This window comes from Chiloscyllium plagiosum, unplaced genomic scaffold (assembly GCF_037043375.1).
Source record: "Chiloscyllium plagiosum isolate Xiang-an unplaced genomic scaffold, Cpla_swu_hap1 HiC_scaffold_8, whole genome shotgun sequence".
Classification (NCBI taxonomy): domain Eukaryota; kingdom Metazoa; phylum Chordata; class Chondrichthyes; order Orectolobiformes; family Hemiscylliidae; genus Chiloscyllium; species Chiloscyllium plagiosum.
In genome coordinates, this window is record NW_028270146.1 from 117,162,586 (window position 1) to 117,181,204 (window position 18,619).

At 41.2% G+C, this 18,619-nt stretch overlaps 1 long non-coding RNA gene and 1 gene segment (V, D, J or C); one reads left to right on the forward strand and one right to left on the reverse strand.

Moving 5' to 3' along the window:
• Positions 1 to 1,318: 1,318 nt before the first annotated feature.
• LOC148149532 (Ig heavy chain C region-like) lies at positions 1,319 to 18,575 on the reverse strand. The segment is given in 7 exon segments: positions 1,319 to 1,768; positions 2,240 to 2,548; positions 4,514 to 4,825; positions 7,929 to 8,234; positions 16,726 to 16,766; positions 17,979 to 18,297; positions 18,426 to 18,575. Coding segments are annotated over 7 exon segments (1,728 nt in total).
• On the forward strand, positions 8,136 to 16,089 carry LOC148149533 (uncharacterized). Its single transcript, XR_015758002.1, has 3 exons — positions 8,136 to 8,260; positions 13,506 to 13,670; positions 15,853 to 16,089. It is a non-coding gene; the product is annotated as an uncharacterized LOC148149533 (long non-coding RNA).
• Positions 18,576 to 18,619: the final 44 nt, after the last annotated feature.

Below are 18,619 nucleotides of genomic sequence, written 5' to 3' on the forward strand. Positions count from 1 at the left end.
TGTGTCTATGTTTCTCATGGTTCTGTGTGAGTACCCCTGTTCATTTGTGCAAATGATTTTCTTTCGGTGTATGTGAGGTTTTGTATGAGCTTAGGTGAGTGTTCAAGTATCACTTGCATGTGTGGCTCTGTGCGAGTATGTGTGTGTGACATCTTATCTATATGCACATTTGAGTGTGCACATAAATATGTGTCTTTAGGTGAGAGCCCGTATATGTGTCATTGCGTGTGTATTTGCGATCATCTCTCTGCATCTGTTCTTATACCAGACTGCAATTTTTATTATTCTAATTTATTGTTCTAATTTTAATGGATTGCTTATAATTAGGTTTGACCTTGGTGTTGTAGGAAACATTTCCAATTGTCGTGGAGAGATAAGCGTTTTATGAGCAACTTTCTGTTGCAGTGATAGAATTTCTGTCTCTGAGAGAAAAGGTGCCCCAGAGATAACATTTCTGAATATGTTTATTAGAAAATTTCTACTTGTGTTCTGTATATGAAACAAACTGTAATCAGGTATTCGAATACCAGAATTGATCCCATGTGCTCCAGAAAACTGAGACAAAACTATGGAATTCAAACCGGGACTATGCAAACACCAGTTTTGGATTATGGGAATCAATGTTAATCATTTGTTAACAGAGCCAAGCGTGTCTAACATGCTTCAAAGGTATTGTTTTGCATGGAAATGTTAAATCTTTGGACAGTAAGCAAGAAGCTGACTGTTCCTGTTAGTAACTGGGTTACATTACAGAGGACATCTACCATGAAAACTGTGCACACGGAGCAAGAGGACAGACCATTCAACGTTCCGCTCCCCTCTGCTCCACGACAACTTATCTGTCGATTCTCTTTGGTGTGAAAGTGAAGATACATTCTGTCAACTCATGCGCTGGCACAAGATCCCTGGAAGATCCCCAGAAACAAAGGTTACATTCAAACTGTTCTGTACCCTTTACGATTGGCATGTTCCAATCAAATTTAATTTTAAAGTATCTTAAATTAACATTTCCAATTGGTGCAATGTGTCAGTTTAAAACTGACATGAATTTTGTAAAAATGTCCAATCGGGGGAATCAAGAACTCTACCCTTGACATAAAATGGACATTGTCAGATTTTGTCACAGAGGGATTTAGGATGGATAAGGTACTTGGCGGAATCCTGCAATGAGTGAGCTTTACTCTGTCTCTGACCAAGGGTGAGCGGAGAACATTAACTGCACAAGACACTCGTCCTAGACCTGTTAATAATCCACTTTAACTACACAGATGGAATGTAAGTCAGAGTGAGAAACAATTAATTCAATATTTAACTCAACTGGAGAAAAAAAAACCTTTATTACTTTTGTTGAATTATTAAATGCAACTTTGAGATTTTTATTGACATGAATTAACAGTGTCCATCAGTGCAAGTGAAATGTTTACGAAACTCGGTTTACCGCTGGATTTATCGACTGTTCTGTTGATGATCTTCAATGGAATCGCTTCATGTCCCACCACACAGGAGTAAGAAGCACCGCTGGCCCACTCCTCCGCTGTAATGGATAACAGGCTGTAGATGAAGAAGGAGGTGTTGTCGCTCTCCGCCATCACCTCAGTGTTCTTGTAGTTACTGGGATTCACCGGCTTGTCATTGTTTGTCCATTTGACGAAGATCTCTCGGGGGGAGAAACCTCTCACTAAACAGGTCAGGGAGAGAAACCTCTGAGCGGAGATTTCTTCTGTTGGTGGCAGGAGGACCGACACTGATGGTTCCAGCGGATTAATCACTGCAGAATATTGGAGACAAACATAAATCAACCAAAACATCCTGAACCAATATCACAATTTCACTAAATATTAAGATAAGCCATTTTTAATTTGGGATTTATTCAGTTTCGTTTTCTAAAGGAGCAGTATGGTTCAGTCTGCTCCTTTAGAAAACACTTTGTTCAGTAAAAAAGGAAAGTTTAACGTGAAAGTTGCCTCCATGTTTCCAGCCCACAACAAGGGCATTCTGTCCAACTGTCATTGCTGATGGTGAGGTCACAACCCAGGCTTCTTCCCACTATATCTGACTTAATCAGAATACAATATCCTTTGGTCCATCTTTTTCTGAATCAGCTACTTAGCTAACCTGCCTTCAGATACATCATTAATGCCCCCAATGGTGTTTGTTCATTACCAATCAAAGCCTGCCATTGATGTAACTGGATCTGGATTACACATGGGATGCTTTGTGTTTTAATCTCACCGCTCACCTTTCTCCTTGTGGATGGAGTCTCTCAGCGGAGTTGGCAGATTCTGATGGTACACCACACATTCAAAAGTAACGCCACTCAGCCAGGCTTCAGTAGAAATGTCTAATTTGCTGATCACGCTGTCGGGATTCTGTCCAGGCTGCTCAGCAATCTCTGATTTCAGAGGCTTCTTTTCTTGTTTCCAGGTCACGTTGACTCCAGAAGGAAGATTGGACACAACGCAGGTTAACGTCACCGTCGCCTCCAGTAAGACTTGTTCTACTGGCGGTGGGAGGATTTTAACGGTGTTAGGGTGGCACTCGGTATCTTCTATGAAACAAAAATCAAAGTCAATGAAAAATGCCCCTTTCTGATACAAACAGCCAATCTTCAGATTACTCCTTCACAGGGTGAAGACACCACCTTCAAAATGGCAACTCCAACTATTGTTGAAACGATGCTTACTATTGTTGATGTATTTTGATCTGTGAAAGCATTTGTGATTACCTATAACATACCCTGTGTAATTATTCCGAAAGAACACTGGCTTTGTAACAAGTGAAACCTGTGAAAAAAGTAAAATAATCGAAGATACCATCATGTAACCCATGGAATTATCTTTCTTTCGGAGTTTGTCTCTCACTTAAGACCATCTATTGATACTTGTGACAAGAGTAAACTGAATATAATGAGTTCATTTCCATGTTCATAACCTTTAGGTGCAAGTGCTGCTGGTCACGCTGACTGCCAAATCACATCCCAAACTTTGGACAAATTGTAATAAATAATTATTATTCTCTTTGCAGAGTTCTAAAGTGTTACGGGAGCGGTGAACAGCCATGGAAATTCTGTTCATCATATTTAACGTGATCAAAAATACTTTGCGCTATTGGTGTGATGTCATTCTCTAATTTATGTCATTGTTCCTCGTGAGCTGAGTTTGGAGTAGATCTGAAAACAAGACATTGAGTACAGCATTGGATATCGAGAAGGACCCCCATCTCCTTAAGTCTTTCCCTCCATTCAGTTAGTTCAGACCTGGTCTGTACTTTCACTTTATTTACCAAGCTGCAGTTTTTAATTTCTTCATAGAGCAGGGGAGAAAAAAAAACAAAAGCGTCTTAAATTAATCTACAAACGCGATGGAAATGTACACTAATTTTATAGACATCCACTACTCACTGTGTAAACATCACCACTCCAAACCAGGCTAAATCAGCCTGTCTCGAGTTCCTCGTTCATTCATCGCTATTGTAGCATTCCCACCAGAATTTATTCTCCTGCCTCATCCACTAATTACAGAGAGCATCTTAAAGAAGCTCAGTGAGATCACATTTATCCCAGTTCATCAAATGTGATACCCACTTGGTCTGTGGTCTGATCCCATAAATGAAGTTAAAGAGCTCAGTACCAGATAAAATTCGATGTCGTACAATGTCCAAGGCCAACAGGTCATTCCTGAGCAGGGGATGAAGCATTGAACGCATTTTGATTTATTTTCAAGTAAGGGTCACTGCATATTTTAACCACATCATTTTGAGACTCCAACATCATAAGATAGAGGATCAGAATAAGGCTGTTCGGCCAATCCAGAGTTTAGATCAGAATGATGCTGGAAAATCACAGCAGGTCAGGCAGCATCCGATGAGCAGGAAAATCGATCTTTCGGGCTAAAGCCATTCTCCTGCCTTCTCCCCGTACTAAACAAGAGCCGATCTATCTCTGGCTTGAGTACACACAATGGCCGGGCCTCCACAGCCCTCTGCAGCAATAAGTTCCACAGACTCATCACCCTCTGGCTGAAGAAATTCCTCCCCATCTCAGTTCTAAACGGTGCCCTTTTGACCCTGAGACTGTGTCCTTGGGTCCTAGTCTCGCCTACTAGTCAAAACATCTATTCCACGTTCACTCGACCTCAGTCTCTCAGTATTTTCTATGTTTCAATCAGATATCTATCCAATATCCCCCTCCACTCCCTAACTTATCCTTGAAGCGGCTACCAGGCAAGGATTCAGCACTCTGAATACCTCTCCCAGCATGGTGAGGCAACAAACTATTTAACAAAGCTCACTGTCTATATATCTATCTTCAACAGAGAGGAAACATGCTTTTCTGTCTTGCCAAAATGCTGAATTATGAGCAATGCTAATGTAACACTCAAACTAATATGAGATACGTGGCATGTTGGGAAATGAGAAGCTGTACCGTGCTGTTTACTACGCCTGATAAATTATTGTGTTTGATTCACATCAGAGTTCAGAGTGATTTGTAGCTCTCTCAGTCTGTGTCTCTTACCCTGGAGTGCGGTGATGTTTTTACTTTGAATGTTCTCTCCATGAGTGACCTGGCAGGTATAGACCGCGCTGTTGAACCATTCACCAGAAGGGACCATCAGCCGACTCATCACCGAGAAGTTCCCGTTCGCCTCACACGCGGGAGACGTGAAGAAGCCAGAATCCAAGGGTCGGCCATTTTTCAACCAAATCACGGAGATTGACTTCGGATGGAAATCGATGATTGAACAGACGACGGTTGCAAACTTGCTGCTTGCGATTTCTTCACTGGAGCTCACAGTTAGGAGAAGAGTTGGTTGGAGAATATCTAGATCTTTAGGAAATACATCGCATAAATTATCTGACGAATTTCAGAACAAATACAATCAGTCCTCATATAGCAAGGTTTCTTGTGGTTAATGGATACAAGAATCATAATTGTGCAGATTGCTGGAGAAGCTGGGATCCACACAGAAGGATCAGCAGGACAATGTGAAAGGCTAAAATTATAGGACGCAGCAAGGGAGTCAAGGAGGCATAGAAACTATAGGCCGGTAACATCAGAAGGGAGATAGCAACGTTGGATGGTATTCGTTTTAATGACAGAGTCTGATGAACAAGGCAGATGAATTACCGGCATAAATGAGGAAATGATACGGTTGTTATCACGGAGACATATTGAGAGCCGGGCAGGAGTGGCTATTCAATATTCCAGGATTTAGTGCCTTCAGGTGAGACAGGGAAAAATGGAAAAGGGTGGGGGCGGGGATGTGCGGTACAGAATGTTGCTTCTGTCGCAATTCTGACAAGAGTATTTTAGGCGGTAAAGAGAAATGAAATCATGGATACCTCCTTGAACAAAGGCAAATGGACAGTACTTCAAAACCAAAATACAGCAAAAATAACTACTGGGAGAGCACGATATACCTTACTATAGGTCCAAAAGACCAAGTGCAAATACATGGGCAAATTTCAGAGACGTGGAAATTAAATAGAGGAATGAGAAAAGAGGTTTTGAACTTCCTCAGCATAGGTTTGGATATTCACTTTGTCAAAAATTTAGAGGGAACACAATTCTGAAAATGCCCCCAGGAGAATATTTTAACAAAGTATGTGTTTAATACAGAGAATTTGAATCCAGACCTTGCAAGAGAGGTGTGAACCTGAACTTAACCTTAGGGAGTGAAGTCGACCCAGTGGGTAAAACATCAATGGTGGAGCACTTTGCAGACAGTGATCGTAAATCAGTTGGATTTCAGATTGTACTGCAAAGGAATAGAAATTGGCCCAAAGTTCTGAAAAGGGGAAGGACAATTTTAGTAAGATCAGGTAATGACTTGACCAGAGTGTACTGGAAGCTGACACTTATTGGTAAATCCGAGTCAGAGCAAGTGTGACACATTTAAGAAAGAGATAGGAAAATCACAGGGAGGTCATTTCCCAGGAAGCCACTGTGTGGGACCAAGAATGCAGCGGGCTCTGGACACCAAAGGGCATGGAGGATGAGATAAAAAGAAACAAGGGAGGCTTCCGGTCTACACTGAAATCTCAAAACAATAGAAATTAGTATGGAGTACAAGGGGGAGTTTGAAAGACAAAGGAATTAGAAGAGCAAAAGGGACCATGAGAAAATAATAGCAGTCAAAATAAAGGGAAATATTTTTAAAAGTTACAGGCTCATTCATAATAAAAGAATTATTCAGGAAACAGTAATGCCCATTAAGTGTTATTATTGGAGTGGAGCCGGAGGATTAGGTTGTGGTCAAAACGAATGTGTTGTGTCAGTGTTCACTAGTAAGAGGGACAATGTGGGGACCGAAATCATGGAGGGGTGTTGTGATGTAGTTTTCAGAAATTAGGACACATGATGTGATGTTCTGTGTTGTCTTGCTGAATGAAAAGTGGTTATATTTCCAGGGCAGATGAAAAGTATACCAAGCGGTTGAGCGATGCAAAGGATGAAATAGTTGGGTTGCTGACAATAATTTAGAATTCCTGTCTGGCCACAGCAGTTGTGCCAAGTGAGTGTAGATCAGCCAACATTGCACTGTTATGCAGGACGAAGGAAGGGATAAATAATGAAAACACAGATCTGTCAAGCTAGTCTCAGTGGTAGGGAAACTATTGAGAAGTGAAATTAGTCTTCATTTGGAAGATAAATCTACAATTTTCAGCATGGTTTTATTGAGAGGAAGTCATGTGTGACAATTTGATAGCAGTTTTCAGAGAGATAACTCGATGTCCAGATGATAGCAATAATCAGAGCCAATGGGATCCGAGTTCATTTGACAGATTGGATCTAGAACTGGCTGAGTGGTGGGAGCAGGGGATAATAGTCATCGGGGGTCTGCGTGACTGGAAATCTATGTCTCCTGGTGTTCTGTAGGGATTGGTGTTGATTTCCTTGCTATTTCTCTTACATACCAATGATTGAGACTCAAATTTAGGAGGATTAACCAGTGAATTCATAGATGAAATGAAAACTGTCATGTTGTTAAGTCATGAGCATAATGGCTTTAGAATGCAGGATGATATAAAAGGGTTGGTTGTTCGTGAAGAGAAGTTGCAAATGGAAATTATTCTGGATAAATGTAAGGTGATGTAATTCGGCAGACGAATCTGTGAGGTATGACGTTTTGAATAGTGGAACCCTGGAAAGGACTGAGGATCTTTGGTGTACGTACCCAAAGATCCCCTATAGTACTATGTTGTCTGGATAAAGAGGCTAAGAAGGTGGGAGGATATTTGCTTTTATTATCCGAGACATTGTCAATGAAGAGTAGGGAGATGATACTGGAACTTAATAGAACACTGGTTAGGCCATACTGAAGCGTTGTGTGCATGTAATCAAAGGAATGTGATTACACTGAAGGCAGTATTGATGAGATTTGCCAGGATCTTGCCTGGGTTGGAGGGTTTTAGTTATGAAACTAGATTAGATAGACAGGGGTTTTCCTTGGAGCAGAGGAGAATTAGGGAGAAGATTATCATGATGTCTAGAATTATTTTAGGCAAAGACAGGGTAAACTGGATGAAACCTTTCCCCTTGATGGAGAGATCAATGCCTCAGGGGCACAGGGTGAAGGTAAGGCCAGGAGGTTCCAAGTGGATCTCAGGGGAAAACAAAAATCAAACAGAGGGTGGTGTTAGCCTGGAGCTCAGCACCTATAAGTCATGTAGAAACTGAGCCCCTCATAATAAGTATGAAGTATTGAGATGCATCCTTGCAAGGGCAAGTCACACAAGGCATGTGTCACACATGCTGACACATGAGACTGGAATAGTTAGGTGGCTGTTATTGATAGGCGTGAACTGGATGGATCAAAGGGCCTTTTTTCCTGTGCTGTATAAGGTGATTCTGTGAAAATGGTTATAAATAATGCCTTATTCATATTAATCCCAGATGCTCTGTTTATCTCAGTTTCCACAACACGTACCTGGACATGGCATTTCTTTGCTCTTGTGTGACCCGCTGTGTTGAACCTCACAGTAGATTTTGCTGGGGCAACCTACTGCTGACTCGGGCAGGGTTAACTGGCTGCTCAGGGTGTAGGTTCCCTTCTTGTTTCTCACTGATGGATAAGTCTTCAATCCAGTCGTGATTAGCTCCCCTCCTTTCTTCCAGGTTACCTTGGTGACGTCAGGGGAATAGTCCATCGCCAAACAACCAAAGATCGCAGAACCGGTGTTGTGCTCCTGACAGGAGGAGACCAGGCCATAAAGCGTGGGGGGAGATGGTGTCTCTACAATAGAATGACCAATTGAGCATGTTAGTTTCTGTTCATTTGACCTTACCAGTTACCCAAATGTATCCTCAGCTGTAAACGTTTGCCAGTATGCTCCCGCTGAGTCTACAGCATAACTGGGATTTATTTTTGGTTCCTACCAGTTGCTGATCATGATCATTGGTTCCCTCTTTAGAAACATGCCCTCAACCTTGACCATTGCCATATAATTTCGGAAGAAGAACATCCTGATCCCACCCCAGTAACTGTTTGAAGATCTCACCAACTGACACTTTCACTGGATTGCTGTGAAGAGCAGAGAAGTTTCACAAAATACAAGGAAATGCAGATTCATCGAAATTCTACAGTGTGTGCAAACAGGCCATTTGGCCCAACAAGTCTACACCCACCCTCTGAAAAGTAACGCATTGAGACCCATTCCCCTACCCTATTATGCTACAGTTAACCCTGACTAATGCAGCTAATCTCCCAATCACTGAACAACATTTGCAATTCCCCCAGCTTGCACATCTTTGGACTGTGGGAGGAAACGCACACAGACATGGGGAGAAGGTGCCAACTCCACACAGAGAGTCACCCGAGGCTGGAATGGAACCTGAGTCCCTGGCACTGTGAGGCAGCAGTGCTAACCACGGAACCAGCGTGCTGCCCCACTAGGTACCGTGCTGCTGGAAATACCCAACAGCTGGCAGTACCCCCGGAGAGAAACCAGAGTAAATCATAGAACATAGAACATTATAGTGCAATACAGGCCCTTCGGCCCTCGATGTTGCGCTGCCCTGTCATACTAACCTGAAGCCCATCCCACCTACACTATTCCATGTACGTCCATATGCCTGCCAATGGCGACTTAAATGTACTGAAACTTGGCAAATCTACTACCGTTGCAGGCAAAGCATTCCATACCCTTACTACTCAATGAGTAAAGAAACTCCCTCTGACATCTATCTTATACCTATCTCCCCTCACTTTAAAGTTGTGTCCCCCCGTGTTTGCCATCCCCATACTTGGAAATCAGGCCCAGTGAGCCTTCCTCACTTATCAATGTAAGGCAGAATGTTCTCTCTGGGAGGAAGGTCACTGCAGCAGCAGCACAGGCAGGAGCTGAGCACTGGGACGGGGAGGATGGCTGTCACGGCTGAACTCATGCCAATTGGCTGGAAGTTGAAACATCTAATTTACAATTATCTGAATTCTGGAGGCCTCTGAAAAATGGAGGACCATTAAGGTTCAGAGACTTTGGAGTGTTACAGCTGAGTATTTACGTAAATATGATTTGAGATATTAACAAGTAATGTTAAACTTTAATAAATATCAACCTGATACACAGTTCACCACCAAACCTCATCTTTCAGACTAACCACTGCACTTATTCTGTCTAGACCTAAATTTCCACTCACATTGAGAAACCCTACCCTGCTATATACCCATTCATGCCCGGAACACACAACCCCTATCACACGAAACACATCCAAGGCAATCCATATCGGGAGTGTAGCTGAGCAGAGAGATCTCGGTGTCCATGTACATAGATCCCTAAAAGTTGCCAGCCAGTTTGATAGAGTTGTTTAGAAGGCATACTTTGTGTTGGCTTTCATCGATAGAGGGACCGAGTTTCAGAACCACGAGGTTAGGCTGCAGCTGTACAAAACTCTGGTGTGGCCGCACTTGGGAGTATTGTGTACTGTTCTGGTCACCACATTATAGAAAGAATGTGGAAGCTTTGGAAGAGTTCAGAGGAGCTTTACCAGGATGTAGTTTGGTATGGCAGGAAGGTTTAATGAGGAAAAGATGAGGGTCTTGAGGCTGTTTTTGTTTGAGAGAAGAAGGTTGAGAGGTGACTTAGTTGAGACATAAAAGAAAAACAGAGGGTGGACAGTGAAAGTCTTTTTCCTTGAATAGTGATGGCTAGCAGGAGAGGACATAGATGACAAATGTCAGAGGTTGTTTCTTTACTCAGAGAGTAATAGGGCCATGGAATGCCCTGCCTGCAACAATAGTACACTCGCCAACTTTAAGGGCATTTAAAAGGTCATTGGATAAACATATGGATGAAAATGGAATAGTGTAGGATAGATAGGCCTCAGATTGGTTCCACAGGTCAGCGCAACATCGAGGGCTGAAGGGCCTGTACTGCACTGTAATGTTCTATGTTCTATATTCCAGATGGACATATAATCTCAATTCCTTTCAGTCATTTACACTCCTGCCGCCCTGCACCTGGCCCATGGTGAATCTGGCCCTGACTGGACCTGGCACCATCATTTTCACAACCTCTGACAAAAGCCCACTACCCAAGACATGACCTCAGCCCTTGATCACTGACCTCTCATCTTACCCAAGTCAACCTGTGCACATTGCATCCTAGCTCCTTTCCCATCTGTGCTTTACCACCTACCATTTTGCCAGACTCCGAGCTTTGCATTTTGACCAACACATCAACCTGTCACTTCATTACAGTGACCTTCCACCCCCAAAACATCCTGGCACTCTGCCCACCTCTACACTAACCAGCCTGGCATCCTGTCCACCTCTCCATAAACCAGCCTGGCAAAGACAGAGCTCCTGCATTTCAGCTCAAACTACCCCTCACCTACCAAGCACAATTCGACCAAATTATCCTGTGACCATTACCATTTACCTTGATGCCACCTTGCCAGACAGAGTGCATGCATGCCTACCCAGCAGCCAGTCAACACCTCACAGCCTACCAGCCCAAACTCTCCCACATGCCCAATCTAGCCCCTCACTTGCTCACCACCTTCCAACTTTGAGCCTACTCCACCATAATGTCAGTGCATCATTATGTCGTACAGCACAGAAACAGTTCCTTTGGTCCAGCTCATCCATGCTGACCAGAGTTCCCAAATTAAACTAATTCCACCTGCCTGCCTTTGGCCCATATCCATCCAGACCCATCCAGTTCCTGTAGCTGTTCAAATGCCTTCTAAACGTTGGATCTATCTCTGCATTTCCCACTTCCTCTGGCAGTTGATTCCAATGTTTTGGACAGTTACAACATGAAGCCCTAACTCCTGCACTCAGTGCTCTGACCAATGAAGGTACATGTGCCAAACACCTTCAACACACTAGGTACTTGAGGCAACGCTTTCAAGAATCTATGAGTCTTGAATCTATGAATTTCTGTGGTGGAGAATTCCAAAGGTTCACCATGCTTTTGCTGAACAGTAAAACAGGAGAAAGTGAGGTCTGCAGATGCTGGAGATCAGAGCTGGAAATGTGTTGCTGGAAAAGCGCAGCAGGTCAGGCAGCATCCAGGGAACAGGAGAATCGACGTTTCCTGAAGAAGGGCTTATTCCCGAAACGTCGATTCTCCTGTTCTCTGGATGCTGCCTGACCTGCTGCGCTTTTCCAGCAACACATTTCCAGCTCTGAACAGTAAACAATCAGGTTCAATGCTATCGGTGTGTTGGGAAGATTAATGATGATCCCATGAATGGAATAGCATTCCAGAGGGGCCGAGGTGCCTTCTTCAGCTTCCATTTTGCATGCTGACATGTCCCTTCGGCAGCATGTTCCAAAATTGTGATCCTTGAGGATAAGGGCGCGCATGCATGTAAAGCTTTCCTCCAAATCAGACTCTCAACTATTTCCCTGCCCGTTTCCTCTTCCTCAATCACAGCCATGGGACTCACTTCCTAACAGCGCTTTGAATGCGCTAATGCCACTCAAACTTCAGCAATTCAAATAGACTGATGACAACTGGTTTCTCAAGGCGAGATAAAAAGCCTAATACTTCCACACCTGTCTAGAGATTCAAACAACCACTGGAAGAATTGAAAATTATTTGAGGCACTTGTGTGTCTACACAAGGTGACATGGTTTCCTTTTTTAAAAATCATGCAACACCAGGTTATAGTCCAACAGGTTTAATTGGAAGCAATCAAGCTTTCGGAGCGACGCTCCACTATCATCTGATGAAGGAGCGTCGCTCCGAAAGCTAGTGTGCTTCCAATTAAACCTGTTGGAATATAACCTGGTGTTGTGTGATTTTTAACTTTGTACACCCCAGTCCAACACCGGCATCTCCGAATCATGGTTTCTTTTTGTGTGATTTGACTGTGTTTTCACTGAATGAACAGAGCTATGTCTTAATCATATAATAGGAATGAAGCTTCCCTCATTTTTAGCAACTGCTGAAAATGTGTTGCTGGAAAAGCGCAGCAGGTCAGACAGCATCCAAGGAGCAGGAGAATCGACGTTTCGGGCATGAGCCCTTGAATATTGTATTTCTGGCAGATAAAAGTGGTTTTGAAGCGCGAGATGAAATTGAACTGTCTGAGATTCAGGTATCCGAACTGGACAATTTACAAATGGTCAGGACTGTTGACAAGTTAGTCAGAGATAGCACTGAAACAAACTGTACAACAGACTTAATCCTAGAGGATACATTGCTCAACTCCTCACGTCAAATATATTCACTGTAACTGAACATTCATCAGAGGAACTAACTAGTGGATAAATGTGAACGAGAATGCGTTCACAAGAACATAAATAACCACTGAGTTAATAAACTTAATAAGTCATTGTATTTAACAAAATTATTGAGGTGGGAAATATCGCCAATTAAAGCCCATATCCGGAGGAAATGGATAATTCTCTAAATTATTTTTACATATTCTTAAAACGTTCCTCGAATTGTGGAGATTTTGCATGCACTGCATAAAGTCAATACTGCATTCCAGTGTGGAAAGCATTTCTGTTGAAGGAATTAGGGCAAGGTCATTTTCTTTGTTAACTGCTTTTAATGAACGAAAATGTTTAAAAAGGTATGAATTGAAAGCATGCTTCTGTCTGGAGTTGCCCACTTTAGCGGTTGTCTAAGTAAATGTGGGCACTGCTGCCTCACAGATCCAGGTACCCAGGCTCGGTTCCAGCCTCAGGTGACTGCCTATGTGGAGTTTACACAATGTCCCCTGTGTCTGTGTGGATTTCCTTCCACAATCCAAAGATGTGCATGCACATGTTATATCGTCCATAGTGTTAGGTGCATTAGTCAGGGGTAAATATAGAGTAGGGGAATGGGTCTGGCTGGGTTACTCTTCAGAGGGTCGGTGTGTACTTGTTGGGCCAAATGGCCCGATACATACTGCAGGAAATCTAATCTAAATGATTAGTTAAGTGTGACAATGTGAGCAGATTCCTTCCGATCGCTACATTGCAATAAATCGGTCAAGTATATAAATTAAAATAAATATTACTCTATTTTCAGTGTCTGAATAAACAATGTGCTCTGTTACCCTCTAGTTCATGTCTTCTGCAAATTTGTGAACTCTGCATACGTCTGAACACATCGATGTAAAATGAATTCTCTGCGTTTGCAGCAAGCACTCCCATGATTTTAAGAATAGAGTTCCTACAATATGGAAATAGGCTATTTGGCCCAACAATTCCACACTGACCGTCTGAACAGTAAGTAGCCCAGCCAGACCCATTCCCCCTAATTTATATTTACTCCGACTAATGCACCCTAACCTTCACATCACTGAACACTATGGCTGTGCTAAATTTCACCTGACATGCACAACTTTTGGACTGTGGTAGGAAACCAGAGTGCCTGAAGGAAACCCACACAGACACAGGGAGAATGTGCAAACTCCACACAGGCAGTCACCCGAGGGTGGAATCGAATTTGGGACCCTGGCATTGTGAGGCAGCAGTGCCAACCACTGAGCCACCATGCTGCCCTGCGAGTTCATGGGTGGATTATTTTAAGTAATTCGAAATTTGGCCTTGGTCACATAATTTACTATAGCAGTTGTTTCCTAAAGAATGACTCTTCAGTTGATATTTTGTTGTAAAATGTAACTATTTATTTAAAATGCACAGATTGGCAACACCTAAAGCACTGTGCAGATTAAATAATTCAGTTAATGTTTTATTTTTATCCTGCAAATCCAGTTTAATCAGGGACATAACAATTAATTAACTCAAGTTACATGTGAAACTGATCAAAGCAGTGAAACTGACCTGTTCTTCATAGAATTGAGCAGAATTTCCAAATGGTCTTTGCCAATGATCTTTTCCAGTCAGAAAAATATGTATGTAGTGTACAGCGGAATTGAAAGGTGTTTCTTGATCAATTATAACACAGACATGGCATTTTTGCTCAAGAGCAAGAACTATTCGAACATTAGACTTTTGAAATTCTATTTATATTTCTCTATGACTTGCAAACTGTTTAAAGACAGACCTTGTGATTGAACTAGATAGTTGAGTTCTGAATTTGGATTGTAAAGCATGGATTAGATTAATCCTTAATTATTTATTTTAAGTAAAAATGCAGATCAATTTCACAAACTGAATAAGAATTCAATCAACTCAATTCAACAGAATCAAGGGAAAAAAACAGAATCCAATCAACTCAAAACAACAGATTTGAATGAAACATAATCAGAATCCATTCAATTCCATTCAACAGAATCAAATAAAACAATTTCAAAAACCAATCAACACAATTCAACAAAACCAAGTAAAAACAAAGTCAGAATCTAATCAACACAGTTCAACGGAATCAACTAAAGCAAAGCCAAAATCCAATCAAATCAATTCAACAGAATCAAGTAAAACAAACTCAGAATCTAATCAACAGAATGAAATACAGCACTGCAAGAAAGTTTTATGACACTTTCTAACCTGCTTGTCATCAACAAAATTATCAAAATAAATGTGAAGGTATCTGTTTTCCCTTCATTTCTAAAACATTTGCGATTTGTCTTTCACTTAATAATAGGCTTTATGATATTTCACCTCGCATGCTGAATGCATTGAATGAGGAACCTGGAGCAGTTCACTGTCACCAACCGTGTTAACATTGCAAAAACAATGTAGAAACCAGAAACGGTTTCCCAAATATAACACATTTAATGTTACCCAAGCACAGTCCCTCCTCAACAGATCAACGATCACCAGATCACAACACGGTGTGTTTGTAGCAGAACTAGCTCTGCAAACAGTTTCAACAGAACCAAGAACATGATGTAACCTCACAAAAAAAACACATTGAAGTCTAACAAAACTGCTCAGAATCCAGCAAACTAATGATTAAATTGAATAGAAATAACAAGTCATAACAGCAACCTTGTTTGTGAGGGGACTTAACACTTAAAGCTGTAACGTTTCTGGCAACAGTTCAACTTATTTCCAACCTGCACACCCTTCTTGATCGTGACAATCCTGTGCAGCGCACAGTAGAGCGGTTGAAGGCATATATTGATTAATCACTTCATGGTCAAAACAAAATTACTGAATGGACAAATATTACTACATTATAATTTTAAGTTAGTATCAATTACATAATCTGATCAATTCTGTAGTTTCAGATTTTCGTCCCAAACTTTATTTTGAATGAGGCTACTCAAAACAAAATTCAGTTAGATTAGATCAGATTACTTACAATGTGGAAACAGGCCCTTCGGCCCAACAAGTCCACACCGACCCGCCGAAGCGCAACTCACCCATACCCTTACATTTACCCCTTTAACCTAACACTATAAGCTTACAATTAGAACTGAAATTTTTTTTTAAAAAAAGTCAATGCATTAAAAACTCGTTTTTTTTTTCATTTCTCACACTTCCGGGTTTCTGCCTTAAGTTGTTTTTCAGACCGTTACAAATGTTTTCAATCAAGCAGAGAAAAATGTGTCATATAAGTTTAACAAATGCAGAAATGATTCATGAAAAACAAAAGAACTTCACAAATATTGGTAATGAAAAGGTATCCAGAGAGACAATCTCCTCACCAGAAAGAAAACACCAGTTACAGAAAGCAGGAAAATGCAGATCAATTTCACAAACTGAATAAGAATCCAATCAACTCAATTCAACAGAATCAAGGAAAAACAAAGTCAGAATCTAATCAACACAGTTCAACCGAATCAACTAAAGCAAAGCCAAAATCCAATCAAATCAATTCAACAGAATCAAGTAAAACAAACTCAGAATCTAATCAACAGAATGAAATACAGCACCGCAAGAAAGTTTTATGACACTTTCTAACCTGCTTGTCATCAACAAAATTATCAAATTAAATGTGAAAATAGAATCATGGTAAGAACATGTATTAAAGAAATGAATAATGATATTTTAGCATATTTTAATCATGTTTGGTAATATCTCGAACATCTTTGAATTCTTAACGTTTGTTGTTGATAATAAAACTCACAGTCAGGGTGTTACTAACATTAAACATTATTTATAGCTGACTGATTAAGACATTAGGTGTTTCAAGTAACCCAGCCACACAGAATGCCCATCTGATAAAAAAAGAGATACACCGAGTAACTGACTCCATCATCCCCATTGTAACTATTTGCTGAGCCTTAACTGAAGTCTGTAATCAGTCTGAACAAAAATCAATCCGAACCAAACCAAACTCAGCACAGAATCTGAGTTTCATTTAATTCAGAAATTAGTCACATGAATAGAAAGTTTTTAAAAAGTCACTAAGAAAGTTCAAGGGTCTTACCTGAAGTCACTGTCACCATGGTCCCCTGGCCCCAGTAATCAAGATAGTCACAGTGTTACATCCTCTGGGCTGGGTCACACAATAACTAGCTCTGCATAAAACAAATCAAAAATCTACCATCATTTTAAATTTTCAGAACCACAGGCAAAATAAAGTCACGATAAATCTTCATCACATAATTGCGCTAGTGAATTCTGATCATTCTTAATAAATTTTAATACTGTTTTATACTTCACAGAGTAACACATGAGCTGATTCTCAAAATCCAAAACTGGTCTATCAATAATTACCCAACACATCTACAAATTAAACAGTGATACTGGCATAAAACCGCACAGAACTAATACTGCACTGAAGGTTAAGATGGTTTGTAGAAGTAATCACTGACTAGTTTCAAACAATGGAGGCTGAATAGGTTTTTGTATTGATCATAATTGCAGTGTCACCCCAGTTGTATCACTGTGAGACACGTTGTGTCAAATACTATGACAGACTGTAAACTGTAAAATGCAGAGAATTTCTTCACTTCCTAGAAAGCAGTGATTCAGACTCCTCTAAAAATGATTCGGTGCATGATTCCAGCTTTTACGATCCATTGTATTTTGAAAGCTTGGAATACTTTTCCAGGTTTGGTCTGTATTTAACTTGACAATCAACATGAAGAAGGTAGAAACAAATTATACATTTGTACAAACTAGCACTACTGGATTGCGTTTAACTTGCATCTCACATTATTTCTCGCTCCTGCCGTGATAGAAATCACCAATTTGAGATAAACACTTGTTAGTGGTTTTTGTATGAGGATGTCGCTGTGCACAACACTGTGACCCACTGTAGTATCACAATGATGTAGACCAGTACACTCATTCTCTGTTCTTTACTCCAGGTCTCAGTTTTCATTTAAAAGAGCCATTTAGTACTGATCATGTTTAGAATGAATGCCATAGTTGACATAACAATTAGCAGTGATTTCCAGAGTTGCCAGATATATTGAAACTAACATTTTGTCCGAGCATTTAATTGATGGAAGTGTTAGCAGTACATTTGACATGCCCAAAACATTGTCCCATTGTGTCAGCAGTTTGCTAGTTTAAATGGTACATTTCCTCTTTGATAGTTTTGTAAGAGGCAGCCTGAGGTCTGCTTCAGATCGCAGTTGGTATAATTGCATTTAAAACTCATACTGACCGTCTGTTTATGGTGGAATTGACAAAATGTTCCCTCGAGCTGTTTTTGAATGGGTCCAGCCCTGGTTCCTCTCGCTGTGGTATCTTGCACAGTAATAGATGGCGGTGTCTTCGATCTTCAGGTTCCCCATGTCCAACGCGAAAATGTTGTTTGAAGTGTCTTTGGACGCAGTAAATCGACCCTTAATCGCTGGTGCATAGTTACTGCTGGATGAACTATAGTAGTACAGCAGCCACTCCAGACCCTGTCCGGGAACCTGTCGGACCCAGTTCATGTAGCTGCTGCTAAGATCGAACCCGCTGGTTTTACAGGTCAGTTTCAGGCTGCCTGCGGGACGGCCAGTCTCTGCCTCTGGCTGGGTCAAAACAATCTCCGACTGGACACCTTTAAAAAAGAAAACAAATAAACCGTGAGCATTAATGCTGATGACATGATGGCTGAGTGTTTTGCATTCCTGCGGTAGACTAACATTGAGACAGAAACAAAGAGAGACTTGAACAAAAAACACTCACATGATAAGAAAGTCAGTAACAGACTGAGAAAAAGTGTCGACACAGTCATTCTGATAACTTGTGGGAAGCGGTTCTGTCAAGATCTTTCTAAACAAAGCCGACCCAGGAGTGTTAAAATACGGTCTAGTGCCCAGGATTTATATGGCCATCGGAAGGGGCAGGCTTACAGCTTCCGCGTGTTGGTTTCCTGCTGG